The 22294-nt window shown below is 37.6% G+C and overlaps 1 protein-coding gene across 10 annotated transcripts in view; it reads right to left on the bottom strand.

The window, feature by feature from the left end:
* CCDC66 (coiled-coil domain containing 66) overlaps positions 1-22294 on the bottom strand; it is a 60619-nt gene that overhangs the window by 16144 nt on the left and 22181 nt on the right. For 5 of the 10 annotated variants that reach the window (XM_066351703.1, XM_066351712.1, XM_066351708.1 and 2 more), the window contains 6 exons: positions 20008-20106; positions 11350-11597; positions 11050-11134; positions 10482-10643; positions 4886-5030; positions 3986-4147 (listed from right to left, as the gene is read on the bottom strand). In XM_066351703.1, coding sequence (XP_066207800.1) covers positions 3986-4147; positions 4886-5030; positions 10482-10643; positions 11050-11134; positions 11350-11597; positions 20008-20106 — 901 coding nt within the window. The remainder of the gene's footprint in view (positions 1-3985; positions 4148-4885; positions 5031-10481; positions 10644-11049; positions 11135-11349; positions 11598-20007; positions 20107-22294) is intronic. The other 5 variants (XM_066351704.1, XM_066351705.1, XM_066351706.1 and 2 more) reach the window with 5 other exon arrangements.

The following is a 22294-nucleotide window of genomic DNA, read 5'->3' as shown; positions in this document are numbered from 1 at the left end:
TCTCTCTCTGTCTCTCACCCTCTCTCTCTCCTCTCTAAAAATGAATAAATAAATAAATGAATAAAACTGTGTGTGTCAACTATTAAAAAAAAAGAAATACAACATACCAAAACTTAAAATGCAGTGAAAGCAGTTCTAAGAGGGAAGTTCATCAAATGCCTACATCAAGAAACAAGAAGCCTGCCCTGGCCGGTTGACTCAGCAGTAGAGCGTCGGCCTAGCGTGCGGAGGACCCGGGTTCGATTCCCGGCCAGGGCACACAGGAGAAGCGCCCATTTGCTTCTCCACCCCTCCGCCGCGCTTTCCTCTCTGTCTCTCTCTTCCCCTCCCGCAGCCAAGGCTCCATTGGAGCAAAGATGGCCCAGGCGCTGGGGATGGCTCTGTGGCCTCTGCCTCAGGCGCTAGAGTGGCTCTGGTCGCAACATGGCGACGCCCAGGATGGGCAGAGCATCGCCCCCTGGTTGGCAGAGCATTGCCCCATGGTGGGTGTGCCGGGTGGATCCCGGTCGGGCGCATGCGGGAGTCTGTCTGACTGTCTCTCCCTGTTTCCAGCTTCAGAAAAATGAAAAAAAAAAAAAAAAAAAGAAACAAGAAGCCTGACCAGGCGGTGGTACAGTGAATAGAGCATCAGACTGGGAGGCAGAGAATCCAGGTTCGGAACCTGAGGGTCGCCAGCTTGAATGCGGGCTCATCCGGCTTGAGCACAGCTCACCAGTTTGAACCCAAGGTCGCTGGCTTGAGCAAGGGGTCCCTCAATCTGCTGTAGCCCCTCCCCCCGTCAAGGCACATATGAGAAAGCAATCAATGAACAACTAAGGTGCCACAATGAAGAATTGATGCTTCTCATCTCTCTCCCTTCCTGCCTGTCTGTGCCTATCTATCCCTTTCTCTGCCTCTCTCTCTGTCACACACACACACACACACACACACACACACACACAAAAAAAAAAAAAAAAAAAAAAAAAAGAAAGAAACAAGAAGTCCTGGCCAGATAGCTCAGTTGGTTAGAACATTGTCCCAAAGTACAGAGGTTGCTGGTTTGCTCTCCAGTGAAGGGATATGCAGGAACAGATCAACGATCCTGTCTCTCTTGCTCTCTCTTCATCTCTCACTAACACCAATAAATAAAAATTTAAAAAGAAACAAGAAAAACCTCAAATGAGCAAACTAAAGACATCTCAAGGAACTAGAAAAAGAATAAAGGAAGACCAAAGTTAGTAGAAGTAAGGAAATAACAAAGTTCGCAGCAGAAATAAACAAAATAGAGACTAAAAAGACAATAGAAAAGATCAATGAAACTAAGAGAGCTGGTTCTTTGAAAAGATAAACAAAATCGACAAACCTTTAGCTAGACTCACCAAGAAAAAAAAGGAAGTAACAAAATCAGAAATTAAAGAGATGTTACAACCAATACCACAGAAATGTGAAGGAGCATAAGAGACTATTATAAACTATTATACACCAACAAATTTGAGAACCTATAAAAAATGAATAAATTCCTAGAAACATACAACCTATCGAGACTGAATCATGAAGAAACAAAAAATGTAAACAGACCTATTACTAGTAAGGGGAGCAAGTAATCAAAAACTTCCCAACAATCAAAAGTCCATAAACAGATGACTTCACTACAAATTCTACCAAACATTCAAAAAAGAATTATTACTAATCCTTTTACAAAAAATTAGAAGAGTAATAAATGCTTATAAACTAATTTTATGAGGTAATTTTATGAAGTCAGCATTACCTTGATACCAAAACCAGACAAATATGCCACAAGTAAAATTACAACCCAATATCCCTGGATAACACACATGCAAAAATCCCCAACAAAATACTAGAGCGAATTCAACAATACATTGTAAGTATTATATACTACAATCAAGTGTAATTTATTTCAGGGATGCAAGGATGGTGCAATACACACAAATTAATCACTGAGATATATACCACATTAAAAAACAAAGAATAAAGGTCATATGTTCATCCAATAGATGCAGAAAAGCATTTGACAAAGTCCAACATCCATTTATGATAAAAACTCTCAACAGAGTGGGTATAGAGGGAACATACCTCAACATAATAAAGGCCACATATGACAAGCCCATAGCTAACATACTCAACAGTGAAAAGTTGAAAGCTTTTTCTAAGATCAGGAACAAGACAAGGATGCCCATTCTCACCATTTTTATTCAACATAGTAATGGAAGTCCTAGCCAGAGCAACTAGGCAAGAAGGATAAATAAAAGGCATCAAAATTAGTAAGGAAAAAGTAAAACTGTCACTATTTGCAGGTGACATTATTATATATAGAAAACCCTAAAGACTCCACCAAAAACAAACACAAAAAGCTGTTACAGCAAATGATTTCAGTAAAGTTGCAGGATACAAAATCAATATACCAAAACTCTGTTGCAGTTCTAGCCACTAAACAAGAAACTATTAGAAAAAGACTTTAAGAAAACAATCCCATTTACAAGTGTATCAAACTCCTGTGTAATTGAAAATCCACATATAAGAGAAGTTGGCCCTCTACATTCACAGACTCCCAACCATGGACTGACCCTTGAACAACACAAGTTTGAACTGCATGAGTCAACTAAACTGAACTGGTCAATGGAAAAAACCCCACATAGAAATGGACCAGTGCAGTTCATACCCGTGTTGTTCAAGGGTCAACTGTATTAATTAATAATATTGTATTGAATACTTGAAAGCTGCTAAAAGAGTAAATCTTAAAAGTTCTCATCAAAAGAAAAATATATAATTGTATGATAAGAAACGTTAACTAGATTATCATTTTGAAATATTTACAAATATTAAATCATAATGTTGTACACCTGCATGTAAATTATACCTCAATTCAAAATAAAATGAAAGGTAAAGAGATCTCTTGGAACTTACTTAAAAAAACAAAATTCCCAGACAGATATATGGAGGCCCCCCAAAATTCATAGTAAGCATGTAGTCCTATGATAATGGTACCCAACATGGTTATTACCTTACTTATGTAAAAGTTTAAAAAGACCATGTGAAAATATGCTCAATATTATCAGTCATTAGGGAAATGCAAATCAAAACCACAATGAGAAACCATTTTACAACCATGAGAATAATAATTGTGAATGAGGATAAAGAGTAACTAGCACCCTCATACACTGCAGGGAAATATACTACTATAAAAAATGGTACAGCTGCTTTGGAAAACAGTGGTAGTTCCTCAAAATGTTAAACATACAGTTACTATATGGCTGAGCAATGCTACTCATCGCTCCCAAGAGACCTGAAAATTTGTCTACACAATAACTTTCACATGAATGTTCATAGCAGCATACTCATAACAGTGAAAAAGTAGAAGTAACCCACATGCCCATCAACTGACGAAGGAATAAATAAATAGTGGTATAACCTTAAAATGAACACTATTCAGTAATAAAAAGGAATGGAGTACTAATACATGTTACAACATGGATGAACCTGAAAACATTATTTATTCTAAGTGAAAAAAATTCAGACACAAGAGACCACTCATTAGGTATGATTTCAATTATATGAAACGTCTAGAATAGGCAAATCTAAAGACAAAAAGATTAGTGGTTGCCTTGGAATGGCAAAGAGGAAGGAAATGGAATTACTGCTGATGGGTATGAGGTTTCTTTTTGGAATGATAAAAATGTTCTAAAATTCACTGTGATGATGTATGTACAACTCAATATAAAAACTAAACTGTTACTTAAAAAAACACTACATTGTAAAAAAAGGGTTAATTTTATACTTAAAAGTGTTAACTTTATACTACTATGTGAACTGTCTCTCAATAAAGTTGTTATAAAGAATTGAAAAAACCAAGAGATCCTGTTACTTTAACTTACTGAAAACTTTTCATTCCTTTAATTTTTAAACTTCAAATTAACTGAACTTAATTGCAATTGTGACTTTAATTTTAAGTAAATTTTAAACCAAGTAACAATTTCTAAACAAATACCTGTTTGCACACCAGTATCCTTCCTTGAAGAGTTTGTAGAATTGATACATGTATTCAGTTTATCACTAACTTCATCCAACTCATGTCTTAAATTTGAAATGTTGTTAGTAGATTCATTAAATTCCACTTGTATTGCACCAACTGACAAGAGACAGAAATTACCTGATAACAGTTCAGGAATATTAGAAATTACAAGTAGCAGCAACTAAACATGCAAAACTCTGTTTAATTCATCAATATGAACAATGCAAAAAATTTTTTAGAAGGGCTAGCTTAACATTTCTCAGAAAAAGTTACCTGTACTTTTTTTTTTTTTTTTAGCAAAAGAAAGGGCAGGCAGGCAGACAGGGAGGGAGAGAAATGAAAAGTATCAACTCATAGTTGTGTAACTTTAGTTGGTCACTGATTGCTTCTCATAGGTATCTTGATGGGGGAGGGCCTCTAGCTGAGCCAGTGACCTTTGGGCTCAACCAGCGTCCATGGGATCCTGTTGATTCCACACTCAAGCTGGCGACCCTGGCAACCTCGGGGTTTCGAACCTGACTTCAGCATCCTAGGTTGACAATCAATCATTGTGCCACCATCAGGCTACCTGCATTCTTACACCTTATTGAATACAGGGAGACTACTTAATAGATGTCTCCATAAAAATGGGTACAAAAGTAATCATTTTATCTATTGTGAGCAAAATAATTTATTTGAAAAGTTAACATCATTTTGTTGTACTCTTAAGGCAATTTCCCAAATAAAATATGTATTATAAAGGTACATTATTAGTTCAAGGTCTAAAATTTATTTTAAAATATTTAGTTCATAGGTGTGTCAAAGGTTATTAAAAATAGTCAATTACTTACAATCAACTTCAAAATATTATAAATAAAATTCTAGTTAAGTGCTTACCATCAAGATTTTTAATCAGTCTAGAAGTGTCATGTCCCTTTTGAGCCAATTCTCGGATTCTCTGTTCTTGTTTTAGTCTCTGTGCCAGCTTCTGCGCTTTCTGCATTGTCTGGAAGAGTTCATTTGTCTTGAGAGTTATAATTTCCTATCAATAGTAAAGTGCAAAAACTTATTGAATGAATTATCAAAAACATACAAACTTGACTATTCTCTCAGTAGATATTTTCTAAGCTTCTATTGTGTGCCAGGCAGTAATCAAGATACTGGAAGTTGAACAGTCAACAGTGCAAATTCCTTCCCTTTTGAAACTTACATTTTAGTATCTTTTGTTTCTTTTAAAGCAGAGTGAGTCTTTCATTTTTAGCTACTCTAGTGGGCATAAAATGGTACTTCATTGTGGTTTTAATTTACATTTCACTGATGACTAATGAGATTAAGCTTCCTTTTAAATATTCATTGTCTGTTTATTGATTGATCGCTTTTTAGGGAAATAGGAACAGGAGGAGAGGGAGAGAAACATCAATTTGTTCTACTTATTTATGCATTCATTGGTTGATTCTTGTATGTGCCCTGACCTGTATCAAACCCACAACCTTGCCATATTGGGATGATGCTCTACCCAACTGAACTACCTAGCCTGGATTATTTTTCTTTTGTAAAGTTGTAAAGTACCTATTCCAGGGTATTGCTTATTCTTTTATGAGTTTCTGTCTTTTTGTTGTTGATTTATAGGACTTTTTAATTTTTTACTTTTCAATTATAGTAGACATACATTAGTTTCAAGTATACAACCTAGTGATTAGACATTTATATAATTTACAAAGTTATCATTCCACTAAGTCTAGTACCCATACGACATCACATATAGTTATTACAATATTATTGACAATATTCCTTATGCTGTACTACACATCTCTGTGACTGTTTCTATAACTGGCAATTTGCCCATCTTAATCTCCTCCCCCTCCCCTTTTTTTTTGTATTTTTCTGAAGATAGAAGCGGGGAGGCAGTCAGAGAGACTCCTACATGTGCCCGACTGGGATCCACCCAGCATGCCCACCAGAGGGTGATGCTCTGACCATCTGTACATTGCTCCGTTGCAGCCAGAGCCATTTTAGTGCCTGAGGCCGAGGCCATAGAGCCGTCCTCAGCGCCCAGGACAACTTTGCTCCAATGGAGCCTTGGCTGCAGGAGGGGGAAGAGACAGAGAAGAAGGAGAGGGGGAAGGGTGGAAAAGCAGATGGGCAATTCTCCTGTGTGCCCTAATTGGGAATCAAACCTGGAACTTCCACATGCTGGGCCGATGCTCTACCACTGAGCCAACTGGCCAGGACCCTCTTCCCTTTTTTCACCCAATCCTCCCCCCATCTGACAAACCATCAAAATGTTCTCTGTATCTATGAGTCTGCTTGTTCATTTATTTTGATTTTTAGACTCAATTGTGATAGATAGATATATTTTTTGCCATTTTCTTGTTATTTTTTTTTATCTTTTCTTTCCTTCTTGAAGAATATCCTTTAACATTTTATGTAAGACTGGTTTGGTGGTGATGAACTCTTTTAGCTTTTTCTTGTCTGGGAAACTCTTTATATGTCCTGTAATTCTAAATAACAGCTTTGCTGGGTAAAGTAATCTTGGTTGTAGTCTTTGCTTTTCATCACTTTGAATATTTTGTACTAATCTCTTCTGGCCTGCAAAGTTTCTGTTGAAAAATCAGCTGACAGTCTTTTGGGAGCTCCCTTGTAGGTAACTAACTGATTTTCTCTTATTGCTTCTAAGATACTCTTTGTCATTAACCTTTGGCATTTTATTTACGGTGTGTCTTGGTGTGGGCCCATTTCGGTTTATCTTGTTTCAGACTCTCTGTGATCCAGGGCTTGTCTTTATCCTTAAATAGGTTATAGAAGTTTTCCATCATTATTTCTTTGAATAGGTTTTGAAATGGAGCTTGAGACTTGTTTGGAGGTTCTAGCAGGAGAGCACAGCTACTCGTATACCCTTGACTGAAGAACGGTCCTCTCCTCTATCGGGGAAGGTTGTCCTCTTCAACTGAGCGCACAGCTTTGGGAGAGATGCACATGGAGCGGTGAGGGAGGAAGGGGACACCTGCCTAGCCAGCCAGATTAGCTAAATCAAACCTGGCAATCAATGGGGTGACAGATGTCATAGCCAGATCACCCTCACATCCTGAATAGGTTTTCAATTCCTTGCTTTCTCTCTTCTTCTTTTGGTATCCCCTATCATGTGAATGTTAATATACTCGATATTGTCCCAAAGGCCTCTTAAACTAGCCTTATTTTTTGGTTTCTTTTTTCTTTTTGCTCTCTGACCGGGTGTTTCTGCTACCTTGTCTTTCAAATTGCAGATTTAATTCTCTTTTTCATCTAATCTGTTGATTCTCATATATGTTCTTCATTTCAGTTACTGTATTCTTCACCTTGACTAGTTCTTCCTCTTAAATAGTGTTTTGAGCTCTGCATCTGGTAGATTGTGCATGCCATCATTTTGTTTAGCTTTTTTTCTAGAGTTTTGTTCTGTTCTTCATTTCTTTGTATTCTCATTTTGGCCGCCTCCCTTTGTTTCTATAAATTAGGTAGAGCTGCTATGTCTCTCAGTCTTGGTAGAGTGGCCTTATGTAGTAGGTGTCCTATAGGGCCCAGTGTCTCAATCTACCTAGTCATCTGAGCCAGGTGCTCCAGGTGTGTCCCTTGTGTGGGCTGTATGTGCCTTCCTGGTGTAGTTGATCCTTCAATGCTGTTGGCTCATCAACTGGTGAGATTAACCCTCAGGCTGAGTGGTTTTAAGGACTAACCATGTCTATAACAGAGAACTGTTATGCAAGGGTTGTCCTCTGGAGCAGGATTCACTTTAGTGGGATTCTAGTGCCTGCAGAGTCTGTCATTTCGGTGTGTCATTTGTGAAGGTGGTTGGGTAGTGCTATGATGTCTAAAGTTGGCCACCAGGTATGTTTGTTCTGGGACCTCTTGGGAGGGGCTCTGGTGCAGGCCAAGGTCAACTGCTGCCTGTGCCCTGCCCGGGGTTACTTGGTATAAGAAACAAAGTGACCTGAAGGTGGCTGCCATTGTACTGGGCTTGGAGGTGCGTGGGAGAGGCTAAGCTTTGAACTGAAGCAGTCTGCCCCTAGAGCTGGGCTGGGGCTACCTAGCAAGAGGTACAGAACATATCAAAGCCAGATACTGCTTGTCTGAAGTTTGTGAACCCTTGTGAGATTTAGGATAGTCTGCAGCATGAGCCATAACAGGAAGCTTATATTGAAAAGCCACTGGAAGCAAACTAGGTAGGCCCAAAATTTGGGTGAGGCAGGGTCTAAGGGAATCACCAGGATGGGTGAATGGTGTTAGCCAGGTTGATGGAAATTCAAATCTGACATCAACTTAAGCCTGTAGACTGGGTATGGGCTGGACACAACAAAAAGACAATGGCTTCTGCCAGCACTTCGTCTGGGAAAAAGCTGCCCCTCCAGCCCTTGCACTAAAGCCAGACAATTCAGGTCTACCCCATGTCCCTGGTGCTTTTCAAGCTGCTGCCCTTAAGCTGGAGATAAGTGTGAATCAGCCCGTCAGCAAGTATGTCTGTGCACAGGCCCTGGTCCAGCAGACCTCCATCTCACTCCATCTCTAGACAACAATTTCTACTGTTTTTCAGTTGAATTAATGGGGACTTCTCATCCCCGCAATAGAACCCAGGGCTGGGAGCCTGTTGTGCAGCTGGGACCCTTCATCCTCAGGGATTTTTAACCACCATATGTGGGTGTGGGAGCAGCCTGTTCCACATCTCTGCCCCTCCTACCAGTCTCCAACTGGCTTCTTCTGTGTATCCTTACTTATAGAACTTCTGTTCAACTAGACTTACGGTGGTTATCAATGATGACTGTTCTATAGCTGAGTTATAATTTGGATGTAGTTGTGGGAGGAAACAAGCACAGCATTTACCTACTTCAACACCTTAACTGGAAGTCTAATCTTTTTCTACAGCTCCATTAGACCACAAGTATAAGAACATTTTTACATTCAAATTTATTCTAATAAAGCTTTCAAAGTTTCTAAACCAATGTCAATTTCATCAGAATTCCACTATGATTAAAAATAGATTAAGAGGTAAAACACAGAGCATTTGCCCCACGTGTGGAAGTCCCAGGTTCAATTCCCAGTCAGGGCACACAGGAGAAGCCCCTATCTGCTTCTCTACCCCTCCTCCTCTTACTTCTCTCTCTCTTCTCTTCCCCTTCTGCAGTCAAGGCTCCATTAGAAAGAGGTTGGTCCTGAGGATGGCTCCATGGCTTCTGTCTAAGGCACTAAAATGGCTCCAGTAAAACGGAGGAAAGGGCCCCAGAGGGGCAGAGCATCACCCTTTAGTGGGCTTTGCTGGGTGGATCCTGGTTGAGGCATATGTCTCCCATCCCCTCACTAAAATAAACAAACAAACAAATAAATAAATAGGTAAAACACAAGGTTTATTGCCATTTATTGCAATTTAAGCAAATGATACTTTGGGGTTTTTTTTTGTGTAGACAGTTATTTCATAGGAGTAATTGGCTCAGCCTATTCAACATAATGAAATCAGAACCCAGACCATGTGTCTCTTTATCAGCTAATTTTAGAATGAAGACTGCAAGTGGAAAGGCAAGAAATGCAGGCTCACAGCCCCACCTCTCAACTCCAGGAAAAGTTCTCTATATTCTTAGTTGTGTAAATATCAAAAATCTTTGGCAACTGATGTCACTGTGTGAGCTGATATTTGTCAGTTCAGCACTTATACTTCCTACACCACTTAATATAAGGATTCTTCTAGCTAACCAGATATCTACACTTTTTAAAAGAGCCTTATTTAGTACAGAGAAGACCTCTAATACAACAACAAATGGTATCATCAATCCCAGACAATCACTCTGCAAATACATGCTCCTATTCACAAAAGAATACAGACAGAAAGGCCAATCGTTTTTCTTAACATTTCTAGAACATTTATTAATAATTATTGCTTAGAAAACATTTCAAAATCAAGCACAGGGATAATTATTGTGCTGTAATAGCTCATCTTGACATTTATTTATTTTATTTATTTTGAGAGAGAGAGAGAGAGAGAGACGGAGAGAGAGAGTAGAGTGGGGGAAGGGGAGAGAGAGAAGCATCAACTTGTTCCACTTAGTTGTGCCATTGATTGCTTCTCATATGTGCCCTGACCAGAGCTGAAACCTGTGACCTCAGGTATCAAGCTGGCACCTTTGGAATAACGACAGCAACCTTGGGATTGAGCCACAAACCCCAGGATCAAACCAGTACCTCAGTGCTCTGGGATGATACTATTTACTGCACCACTGGCCATGGCACTTAAATTCCTTCTTAGCAGAGAAAAAAACACAACAAGCAATATAGCATTTATGAATTCATCTGAATTAAAACCTTCTCCAGAGTCTTCCTTAACTTTCATAACCCTTATGCAAAGCTTTAATATTTCCACATATAGCTTTACAATTTCAAAAGACACAAAACTGTTCAATTTGGGGGTATTTATCCTTTAAGAACACATCCATATTTACTCTAAAATATTATAGTTAAGAATATAAATACCTACTTCTTTTTGTTTTTGCTTAAGTATGTCTTCTTCATACTGTTTCTGTATCTCTTCTCGTTCCCGTGCTAAGCGAAGTTCCTCTTCTTGCTCTTCCTTCTTTCTTTGTTCTTCTTGCAGCTGTCTCTTTCTACGCTTCTCTTCTACCTGAGCAGTGATCGCTTTCTAGTCATAAGAAATATCACATAAATCGCTGATACAAAAAACAAATAAAAAAACAAGATGTACCTGTTTTGGTGTTTCTAAACTAACTTCATATGTATACAGAAAGTAATTCTCATCCTGTCAGAATTCAGAACTACAATAATGAAAAAAGTATCCAATACTAACTTAAGATTCAGTGCCACTTCATGTATATAACCTATATATTTTGGAAGGCAGGTGGCTATACTATATAATACTCAGTTATATGAGTATAACTCTACTATAAGTCAGTTAGAGTAGGAATTAGATTCATCAAAGGATTGGACAGTGCCTATGCTGTAAGTTTTTACTGAAATTTTAATTTCTACTTACTTAGTTATCTATTGGCCATAAATAAGGCAAAGAACAATACTTTACAAGATAATACCTGATGTTCTAACTGTTTTTGTCGCCGCCTGTCTCGTTCCTCAATCTGAACGGGGTCCAAGAGGGCAGTCATAGAACGAAGAAAGCTGGCAAGACAGATAAATTAGCTATTTAAAACAACCAAAATATGGGTTTTAACAAGTTCTAAATCATTTTTGTGTGGGTTATATCTAATAATCATTTCTACTTTAAAGAAAAATACCAAACCTGAAATCAATTAAGATATATTACAAATATAATAACAGTCCTAATAAACCACATGGACATTTAAACATCAATAAATACAAAAGAATGAACTTACTTTGTTTTTTGACTGTTTCCCATTGCCACACCTCTAACAGGTTTTGCTATATGCTCTTCTGAAGGTTTGACCTGGCTTCCAGTTGTAGGTGTATAAACATGGCTACTATCGGCTAGCTCCTGAGTGTCCGGAGAGACACAGAAGTACTCTGGTTGTTTATTTGTTGACTGAGAGGACAGTTGAGACTGAGAACCAGGACAGCTTTTTAATGAATCAAAATGCATTGCCCATCTGTCATGTTCCTCACCCTAATCATGATAAATAAGAATTGCTAAGAATTTTTCCAATTGTTCTCACATATAAAACCTTAAATGATAATCAAATATGATTTCTAAGTCACAATATAGCAGAATAAGCATCATAAAAATAAACAATACTGCATTCTGTATTGATTTCATATACACCAATACTATCTTGGGAAATATGAGACAATTAGAAGAATTGAGAAATTTCTAAAAAGTTAACTTCCAAGAAATTATGCAAAATCACACTTATTGAATGCATTCAATGAAAGGTTCACAAACGTAAATGTGGAATAACTGGAATACTCCAGTCTTGTCAAATAGTTTCAGAATACCCATAAGATTAAAAACTTTGAACTTCACATCTGGCAGAATGGCTATCATCAATAAATCAACAAACAAATGTTGGTGAAGGTGTGGGAAAAGGGAACCCTTGAGGGAATAAAAGGTACTACTGGTGGGATTGCAAACTGGTGCAGCCACGATGGCAAAGTATGAAGGTCCCTCAAAAAATTAAGAACAGAACTATGTAATAACCCAGCAATTCCACTTTTGGGTATTTATACAAAAAAATCCAAAGGACTAATTCAAAAAGATATATGCACCCTATGTTTATTAATACATTATTTAAAACAGCCAAGGTATGGAAGCAATCTAAATGTCCATCAATAGACAACTGGATAATGAAGATGTGGTACACATATATAATACATGTAGAATATTACTCAGCCATAAAAACATATATAATACATGTAGAATATTACTCAGCCATAAAAGGAATGAAATCTTACTATCTGTGACAACATGGATGAACCTAGAGGGTATTATGCTAAGTAAAATAAGTCAGGCAGAGAAATAGAAGTACCACATGAATCCACTTACATGTGCCATTTAAAAAAAATAAAGAAAATAGAAACAGACTCACAGATACAAAGAACAGCCTGAACTACGGTGGTACAGTGGCTAAAGCATCAACCTGGAGCATTGAGGATGCCGGTTAGAACCCCTGGGCTTGCCTGGTCAAGGCACATACGAAAAGCAACTATTAGCTGATGCTTCTCACTCCTCCTCCTTTTCTCCATCTCTCCTCCCTCTCTAAAATCAACAAATAAAATCTTTAAATAAACCATCAGGGAACTGATGGTTACCAGATAGAAGGGAATTTAGAGGACTGGTTGAAAAAGGTAGAAACTAGTAAGTACAAATTGGCAGGTATAAAATAGCTACAGGGATGTCAAGTACAGCATAGGGCAGGGGTCGAGAACCTATGGCTCACGAGCCAGATGTGGCTCTTTTGATGGCTGCATCTGGCTTGCAGACAAATCTTTAATAAAAAATATAATAATGTTAAAAATATAAAACATTCTCATGTATTACAATCCATTCATTTCCTACCGCTCATGTTCATGGTTGCGGGTGGCTGGAGCCAATCACAGCTATCCTCCGGGACAACATCAAATTTTTATTGGATAATGCATAACGTACAAGGGTTGTTGTGAGGTCAGGAAGTAAACTTTCCTCCTTTTAATTAAGTAGTCAGATAGCTAATTGCAGAAACCCTTTTGATGAAGAAGATGGCTAAAAGAAAAAAAGATGAGGAGTATTGTACTTCTCAGCAGGAATGGACAGAGGAATTCACCTTTGTGGAGAAAGCAGGTTCTGCAGTGTGTCTAATATGCAATGATAAAATTGCGTAGATGAAACGATCAAATATAAAGCATCACTTCGACACACACCATACTACATTTGAATTGAAATATCCAGCAGGGGACAGCAGGAAGAAAGCATGTCAAGAGCTACTGTGCAGAGTGCAAGCTAGTTAGCTGCAACTCTGTGTTTGGACCCAACAAGGTGACTGGAATTCGGCTAGCTTTGCTGGTGCTTTAGCAATTGTGAGAAATAGAAAGCCATTCATAGATGGGGAATATGCCAAAACATTCATGCTTGATGTTGCCAATGAACTTTTTGACAACTTTTCGGATAAAGACAAGATAATCAAATGAATAAAAGACATGCCTCTGTCGGCAAGAACTGTTCACAATCGTACCACCATGATGGCAAACCAAATTGAGGCAACACAAGTGAAGGGCATAAATGCAGCACCATTCTTTTCTCTCGCTTTGAATGAGTCAACAGACGTAAGCCATTTATCCCAGTTCAGCGTGATTGTAAGGTATGCTGTTGGTGACACACTACATGAGGAAAGTCTTGCCTATGAAAGAGACAACAAGAGGGGAGGATTTATTCAAGTCTTTCTCTGAGTTCGCTAAAGAAAAAAAATCTAGCAATGGATAAACTTATTTGGTGTGTACTGATGGTGCTCCAAGCATGGTGGGGAAAAACAGAGGATTCATAGTGCTTCTTCATGAACATGAAAAGAGACCCATCCTAAGTTTTCACTGCATCCTACATCAGGAGGCGTTTTCTGCTCAGATGTGTGGCGAGTAGCTTGGTGAGGTGATGTTGCTGGTCATTCGGGTGGTCAACTTTATTGTTGCCCGAGCTTTAAATGATTGCCAGTTTAAAACACTGCTGGATGAAGTTGGGAATAATTATCCTGGTCTGCTTCTGCACAGCAATGTGCGTTGGTTGTCAAGAGGGATGGCGCTCAGCCGTTTTGCGGCTTGTCTGAGTGAAATTCGGACTTTTCTTGAAATGAAAAACGTCGAGCATCCTGAGTTAGCTAACACTGAGTGGCTCCTGAAGTTCTACTATCTCGTGGACATGACTGAACAGCTGAACCAGCTCAGTGTGAAAATGCAAGGTGTTGGAAATACAGTCTTATCCCTTCAACAAGCAATGTTTGCATTTGAAAACAAGCTGGAACTCTTCATCGCTGACATTGAAACAGGTCGTTTACTACACTTTGAAAAACTGGAAAAGTTTAAAGATGCATGCACAGCAAGTGACCCTGCTCAACATCTTGATCTCCAGCAGCTAGCAGGCTTCACATCTAATCTCCTGCAGTCATTCAAAGAGTACTTTGGAGAATTTCGTGAGCGCACTCGTCTTAAGTTCATCACCCGTCCACATGAGTGTGCAGTGGACAGTGCCGACCTGAGTTACATCCCTGGTGTCTCCATCAGAGATTTTGAGCTACGAGCTGCTGACCTGAAGGCCTCAGACATATGGGTGAATAAATTCAAGTCACTGAATGAAGATTTGGAAAGACTTGCACGACAGCCAGCAGAGTTGGCGAGCAAACAGAAGTGGGGAGAAATGAAAAAACTTCAACCTGCAGACCAGCTGATTGTCAAAACTTGGAACGTGCTTCCCATCACATACCATACACTGCAGCGTAAGTACTGCTGTACTAACAATGTTTGGCTCTATGTATGCATGTGAGCAGTCTTTTTCACATCTAAAGAACGTTAAGACCAACCTATGATCATGTTTAACGAATGGAAGTCTCAACACCTGCATGAAGCTTAACCTCACCACGTATCAACCAGACTACAAAGCCATCAGCAAAACCATGCAGCACCAAAAATCGCATTAATGGTAAGAAGTACTTTATTCATCATTGGTTAGCAACAGCATAACAACATCATTAAAAAGAATTCAGAGATTTATTGTACTTTAAAAGTGTTGGTCTTACATAAAATGCATACGTTTACTTGTATTTAGTTAAACATAATGTATGGCTCTCACGGAATTACATTTTAAAATATGTAGCGTTCATGGCTCTCTCAGCCAAAAAGGTTCCCGACCCCTGGCATAGGGAACATAGTCAATATTATAATGATGTATGATGCGTGGGTACTAGATTTATGAACTAGCAAATTATTCTCCATTTCCAGTTCTTTTGATTTCTCATTATAGTAATGATAATGTGAGCACTTTATCTCATTTTTTATTTTAAATGGAATACTTCTAAAATTTCTCATTTACAATATTTGTTTTAGGATTTTTTTTTTTTTTTTTTGGTTTTAATATTCAATTGGTAATCCCTTCTAGTCTAATTTCCAGGGACATTTTCCTTAATGAACTGGTGTTAAATTTTATCAAATGCCTTCTTGGCATCTATAGAAATATTTTTTATTGTGTTATAAGGTAAGTTACACTTGTGAATTTTTAAATTTTCCTTAATTACCACATGAACCTATCTTACTCAAGAGCTACATTACTACTGAATCTTACTAATATTTTCATTGAAATTTTTGGGTGTGTATTTATGAAAGAAATAAACCTAATTTTGCTTTTCTGTTATTTTTCTGGTTTTAATATCAAGTTTATACCACCCTTTTAAAATTAATTGCGGGCTAGTCCCTATTTGTACTACTTGGTAATCTAAATAAATTTGGGATTTATTCCTTTAAAGTTTGGAAGAAATTGTCAGTAAAACCAATGCAGCATTTTGTTTCCCTTGTGGGAAAACTTTTTAAACCAGATCTACATTTACTTTAAAAGCTATAAGACTATTTACATTTTTAAGACAGTTCCTCTAGTTATAATTTTTACAGTACTTTATTTTGTAAGTTTTATTATTGTTACATATTAATTTACTAATGATTTACCTTCTATCTACAATTGCTTTTTCACTGTCAATTTTGTCTTCTTGATCATTCCTGACAGATTACTTCTTTAAAAAGACACAACTTTCAGCTCTGAATGTTATATATTTTATTCATTGGTGCTCCCATTTTCATGAACTATTTCTTCCAATTTTAATTTATTTTAACTTAAAATGGGCACCTGGTATGTCAACTTAAAGGTTTTCTTCTTTATGTAATTTCCCTTGAATCTTAATCATGTGTGTAGCCACTATTATTCTGTTCCAAAAATTTATTATTTTCATTATTTTTTCAATTATCAAATTATTTAGTATGATTTTTAATTTCCAAACATGTAGTAATTTAAAAAAATTTTTGTTAGTAACTTCTAAGTTACTTGTTTTGTAGTTAGAAATCATTGTCTACAATAGCTACTTAAAACTTTACCAAGTCTTTATGGCTTAACACAGCATCATTTGTTGAGAAAAAGTATTTTCTAATTGTTGGACGTAGAATCTGACAAACATTCATTAGAAACAACTTGCTATCTTGCTGATTTCTATGTTGAAATATACCTTTAAATAGAGAATGTATAAATTTCTCTGAAGTTTTTACCAATTTCTCAATTCATATAGTTAAGGCTTCATTTATTTGCTTCATATATTTTACTAGGTGCATGCATGTTAAAAATTCCTATACCTTCTTGGTGTCAAGTCTTCTATTAATATTTATAACTCTGTCCCCAATACTTTTATTTTTATTACTGTAATACCAACTTTATTTTGGTTAGCATTTTTTATCCTATTCTTTTTTAATTCATTTTTTATTATTCAATTATATTGATATACATGTTTCAGGTGTCCACCCCTGTGATTAGACATTACATAACTTAGTATTCATCCCGATAAATCTCATACCCATCTGACACCATACACAGTTATTAAAATTTTGACTATATTCCCTATGCTGTACTTTACATCCCCATGAGTATTCTGTAATAACCCATTTGTACTACTTAATCCCTTCACCTTTTTCACCCATTGCCTGCAAGCCATCTGGCACCCTTCAAAATGTTCTCTGTATCTGTATGAGTTAGCTTGTTCATTTATTTTGGTATTTAGACTCAATTGTGATAGATATGTATTTAGTGCCATTTTCTTGTTTATTTTCTTATTTCGTTTTTTTTTTAGTGACGAGAGACAGGGACAGACAGGAAGGGAGAGAGATGAAAAGCATCAACTCATAGTTCTGGTGCCCTAGTTGTTCATTGATTGCTTTCTCATATGTACCTTGATTTAGGGGGTGGGGGGCTCCAGCCAAGCCAGTGACCCCTTGCTCAAGCCAGAAACCATTTTTGGGCTCAAGCCAGAGACCATGGGGTCATGTCTATAATCCCATGCTCAAGCTGGTGAGTCCGTGCTCAAGCCAGTGACCTCAGGGTTTCATTGTTCTTATTTATCTTTTCTTTCCTTATTCTTAAAGAACACCCTTTAACATTTTATGTAATACTGGTTTGGTGGTGATGAACTCTTTTAGCTTTTTGTCTGGGAAGATCTTTATATCTCTTGTGGTTCTCAATGATAGCTTTGCTGGGTACGGTAATCTTGGTTATAGGTCCTTGCTTTTTATCACTATCCTTACTTTTTATCATTGAGTATTTCGTGCCACTTCCTTCTGGCCTGCAAAGGTTCTCTTGAAAAATCTGCTGAGAGTTTTATGGGAGTTCCCTTGTAGGTAACTGATTTTCTCTTATTGCGTTATTTTGTGTGTGACAGAGATAGAGAGAGACAGAGAGAGGGACAGATATGGACAGGCAGGAAGGGAGAGAGATGAGAAGCACCAATTCTTCATTGCGGCACCTTAGTTGTTTATTGACCGCTCTCTCATATGTGCCTTGACGGGGCGGGGGTTTACAGCAGACTGAGTGACCCTTGCTCAAGCCTCAAGCCAGCAACCCTGGGCTCAAGCTGGCAACCTTGGGATTTCAAACGCGGGTCCTCTGTGTCCCAGTATGATGCTCTATCCACTGCGCCACTACCCAGCCAGGCTCTTATTGTTTTTAAGGTTCTCTGTCATTAACCTTTGGCATTTTAATTATGATATGTCTTGGTGTGGGCCCCTTTGGGTTCATCTTGTTTGAGACTCTCTTGCTTCCTGGACTTTTCCTGCACCAGTTTAAGAAAGTTTTCTGTAATCATCTTTTCAAAAAGGTTTTCAACTTCTTGCCCTCTTCTCCTATCCCGCACCCCCATGAAGTGAATGTTAGTACACTTTTTATTGTCCCAGAGGCTCCTTACACCATCTTCATTTTTATGTTGGTAGATATTCTGTTTATACTTATAGTAGTAGTTCCTATGTTTTCTACATTCTTAAACCTTTATCTGCTTTTCAAAATATTTGCTCTGTCTTTACAGAAAGATCACGCAACACATTAATAACCTGCAGAATATTCTAGCAAAATTAAAGCAAAAAAATGAAACTGGAAAGTTTCCCTTTGTTTCTACTACTCTTCACCACAATTAGACAATGCCAACAATCTGTTGTTTTTTCACCTATGTATTCATTATGCTGGTCTTTCAGGTTTTTTTCTTTAAATATAGATATGGTTATATCAGCAATTTACCTTTTTTGTTTTGCAATGTCTTGGAGACAATGTCACCTATATATTCTTTAAGCTATAAATTAGTTTCAATTTTGATTCACTTTTCTAACACAAAATAATCTGTAAAAACTTTTCCTTAAACAAACAAAAATAAATCAGGGAAAGATCCTTGGGAGGAGTATTTTTATAAATTCTTGCAGATCTTTATGTTCCTTTTATAAGTAAACATGTTTAGGCATTAAATTTTTTAGTCCTAGTCTTTATTTTATAATATATATATATAATTTTTTAATTGAAAGGCAGGGAGGCAGACAGACTCTCGCATGCACCCCAACCAGGATACACCCAGCAAGCCCCCTACAGAGGAATGATCTGCCCATTTGGGGCCACTGCTCAACTGCTCAAGCAAATGAGCTCTTCTAGCATCTGAGGCAAGGCCATGGAGCCATCCTCAGTGTCTGGGGCCAATTTGCTCAAACCATTCAAGCCACGGCTGTGGAAAAAGAGAGAAAAAAGGGGGGGAGTAGGGGAGAAGCAGATGATTGCTTCTCTTGTGCGCCCTGACCGGGAATTGAACCCGGAACTTCCACATGCCAGGCTGACACTCTACTGCTGAGCAAACCAGCCAGGGCCATAATATTTCTTTATAAATACTGCTCTATCACCTATAGAGAAGAAATCTAAGGCTAACTTATTTGTTCCTTGCCTTCTTATATTTAAAAGCTTTAAGAAGTCTATAAATCTTGAAATTTGAACACTTAGGATCTATCTTCAAATTAGCTTCTTTTGAACCCTTTGGCTTAATTTTTCTCTTTGGTCCAGAAAGTATTTTCTCTGATATCTGTTATTAGTATTCTTATTTGCTGTTTTCTTCTTTGGAAAACTCAATCACTCAAACTTTTATCTTCATTAGCTATTCATTCATAGTATCTTTTGTCAGACTTTACATCTCTTTTTAAAATTCTTCCTATATTCAGTGGAGTGTCCCCACAGTGATTTTTTTCCTCTTGCTTACTGTGATTTCAATTTATTCTTGGTTTTATTCTACTCTCTTATCTTGGGCTTATTCTTTTTTTTTTTTTTTTTTTTAAAGAGACAGAAAGATCAGAGAGAGGAACAGATACGGAGAGACGGATAGGAAGAGAGAGAGATGAGAAGCATCAATTTTTTCTTGCAGCACCTTAGTTGTTCAATGATTGCTTTCTCATATGTGCCTTGACAGGGAACTCCAGCAGAGCGAGTGAATCCTTGCTCAAGCCAGCAATCTTGGGCTTCAAATCAGTGACCTTTGACTCAAGCCAGTGACCATGGGGTTTCAAACCTGGGTCCTCTGCGTCACAGTCCAACACTCTATCCACTGTGCCACCACCTGGTCAGGCAGGCTTATTCTTGTACAAGGATTTCCTGACCATTTCAAGTCCTTTGTGGAATAAGATAGAAATAAATAAAAATGAAGTCAGCATTTTCTTTTAAAAATTTCCTGCTTCACAAAATAGGATATATTTCTTATGAGAGATATTCCTGAGTACATAGCTGATAACCCCTTTCTAGTGCTGAATAATTTTCATAGTCTCCATTTTTTCCCATTTCCCATTCCTTAAACAGAGATTTATCGAGATCGAATGTTATGGGTAGTTAAGGTGTACAAGTTACTCTTGGTGCTCTCCCACACCTGCATTCTTATTCTAAAACCAGAGGCACAAGTATGTGAAATGCCAAATATACTTCTTGACTAAGAGGCCTTCAAACAATTCCATTTCCTTAATTCTATTTCTGGTAAGGCAAAGAGATCTACCCAGTTTTCATTAATAGAGTTCATTTTGGAGGACTAAGATAGAGTTCCCCTGATTCCAAGACTGCCCAGTATAGAGAGGCAAAAGGAAGGTTTGGCCAGGAGTGGCTCATTTTGTTCAGGCTGCTGTTATTTGTTTCTTCTGAAATGAGGCCATCAGTAGAATTTTAGGCAGGATAGTAAAAAGGTAGAGAAATTCCTTGACAAGTGGAGTAAGGGAAACTGAGACAAACTAATTAAACAAGGCCCAACAATTTTAGCAATTTACAGCCAGCTAATGAATCACAAGGTTTTACCTTCCTTAACCAAAGACACTTAAAAATAAATGGTTTACAAATTCCAGACTGTCTCAGGTCCCAGTCCCTCTTTAATAACATTTTAAAAAATTAATCAGAAAATAACCCTGACACCTCTTTATACATATTTTAATAAACCAACATATGGAAAGACACACCTGAAAGCTAATAAATATTCTGTTAAGACCCTCCCAGGATCTCCCCTAGAATTCCCTGCAGCTAAAGATAAAAAGCTTAAAGATAAAGACAAAGAACCCAGCAGCAAACTCCCTCTAGGGCACGCCCATCCCTTTCTCTCTTACTTTAAGGGCCCCCACAAAGACTTGCGACCAGGGGAGTAGTGGGCAGTGGCAGCTCGTCCCAGGCTTACCCCTTGAACCTGCCTCCAAGGCTTCCTTTTCCTCTGACTTTCCAGAGAGCCAAAGGAGCCCACACAGGCTCTCTCCTGTTGCTTCTATCCTAAACCCTTCCTTTATTTTCCCCAGCTTTAATAAATGTACTCTCAGAATCACCTGGGCTCATGCTGTGAAATCTTTCCTTCATGAAGTCAGGAACCCACCCACTACTGGGTAGCCTGAGGCAGACCCACTCTAGGTCCAGTCCCCAGGTAGGAACAAAATGGGACTAGATTACAACTTAGTCACATTCCAGTTCTTCTGTGGGAAGGGCCACATAATCCATAAACACTATTCCCAGGATTCTAAAGTAATCTGACAACAGGAATATAAAAGTTCCAGATATTCCATTTTTATTCTACTGGATTTTATGACCTATTTTTAAAACTCTTATCCCATTAGTGATATAAATCCACAGAAATTCTTGCTGAATCTGAACTATATGACATAATGGGCTCCTTCTGGTTCATGACATGATAGAAAAGTGTTTTTATATCGTCCTTTACATCCTTTTGCATGTTAGAAATATTACATTATATTTTTAAAGTTAAAAAGTCAAAAAAAGAAAAGATATATATGCTTCAGTCATGATTACACATATAGGAATGTTTTGTTCATTAATGCATATCAGTATTTCTGTATCTACTCATTAATAAAACAATCTGAAGGATTTACATCAAGCTCATGTGATATACAATGACTACCACTCACAAGATTATACACACACATATACAAACACACAAAAACCTGTTAGAATAAACAAATTAAGCAAAGTTGCAGTATACAAAACCAACACAGAAATATAAGTCACATATTTGGGAAAAGGAAATAAGAAAACAAACCCATGTATACTAGCATCAAAAAGAACAAAATATTTAGGAATAAGTAGGCAAAATACGTGTATCTTGAAAACAACAAACCATTGCTGATGGAAATTAAAGACACAAATGCATGGAAAAATATTTTGTGTTCACAAACTGGAATACTTAATGTTGTCAAGATTACCTAAAAGCAATCTGTATTCTCAATGCAACCCTTAAGAAAATCTTGAAGCTTTTTTGTAGAAACAGCTATCTATCCTTAAAATTTACATGGTATCTCAAGAGACCCTCAATTGCTAAAACA

Source organism: Saccopteryx leptura, chromosome 10 (assembly GCF_036850995.1).
Source record: "Saccopteryx leptura isolate mSacLep1 chromosome 10, mSacLep1_pri_phased_curated, whole genome shotgun sequence".
Classification (NCBI taxonomy): domain Eukaryota; kingdom Metazoa; phylum Chordata; class Mammalia; order Chiroptera; family Emballonuridae; genus Saccopteryx; species Saccopteryx leptura.
Note: the sequence above shows the minus strand (reverse complement) of the source record. Positions and strands in the feature narration are given on the sequence as shown.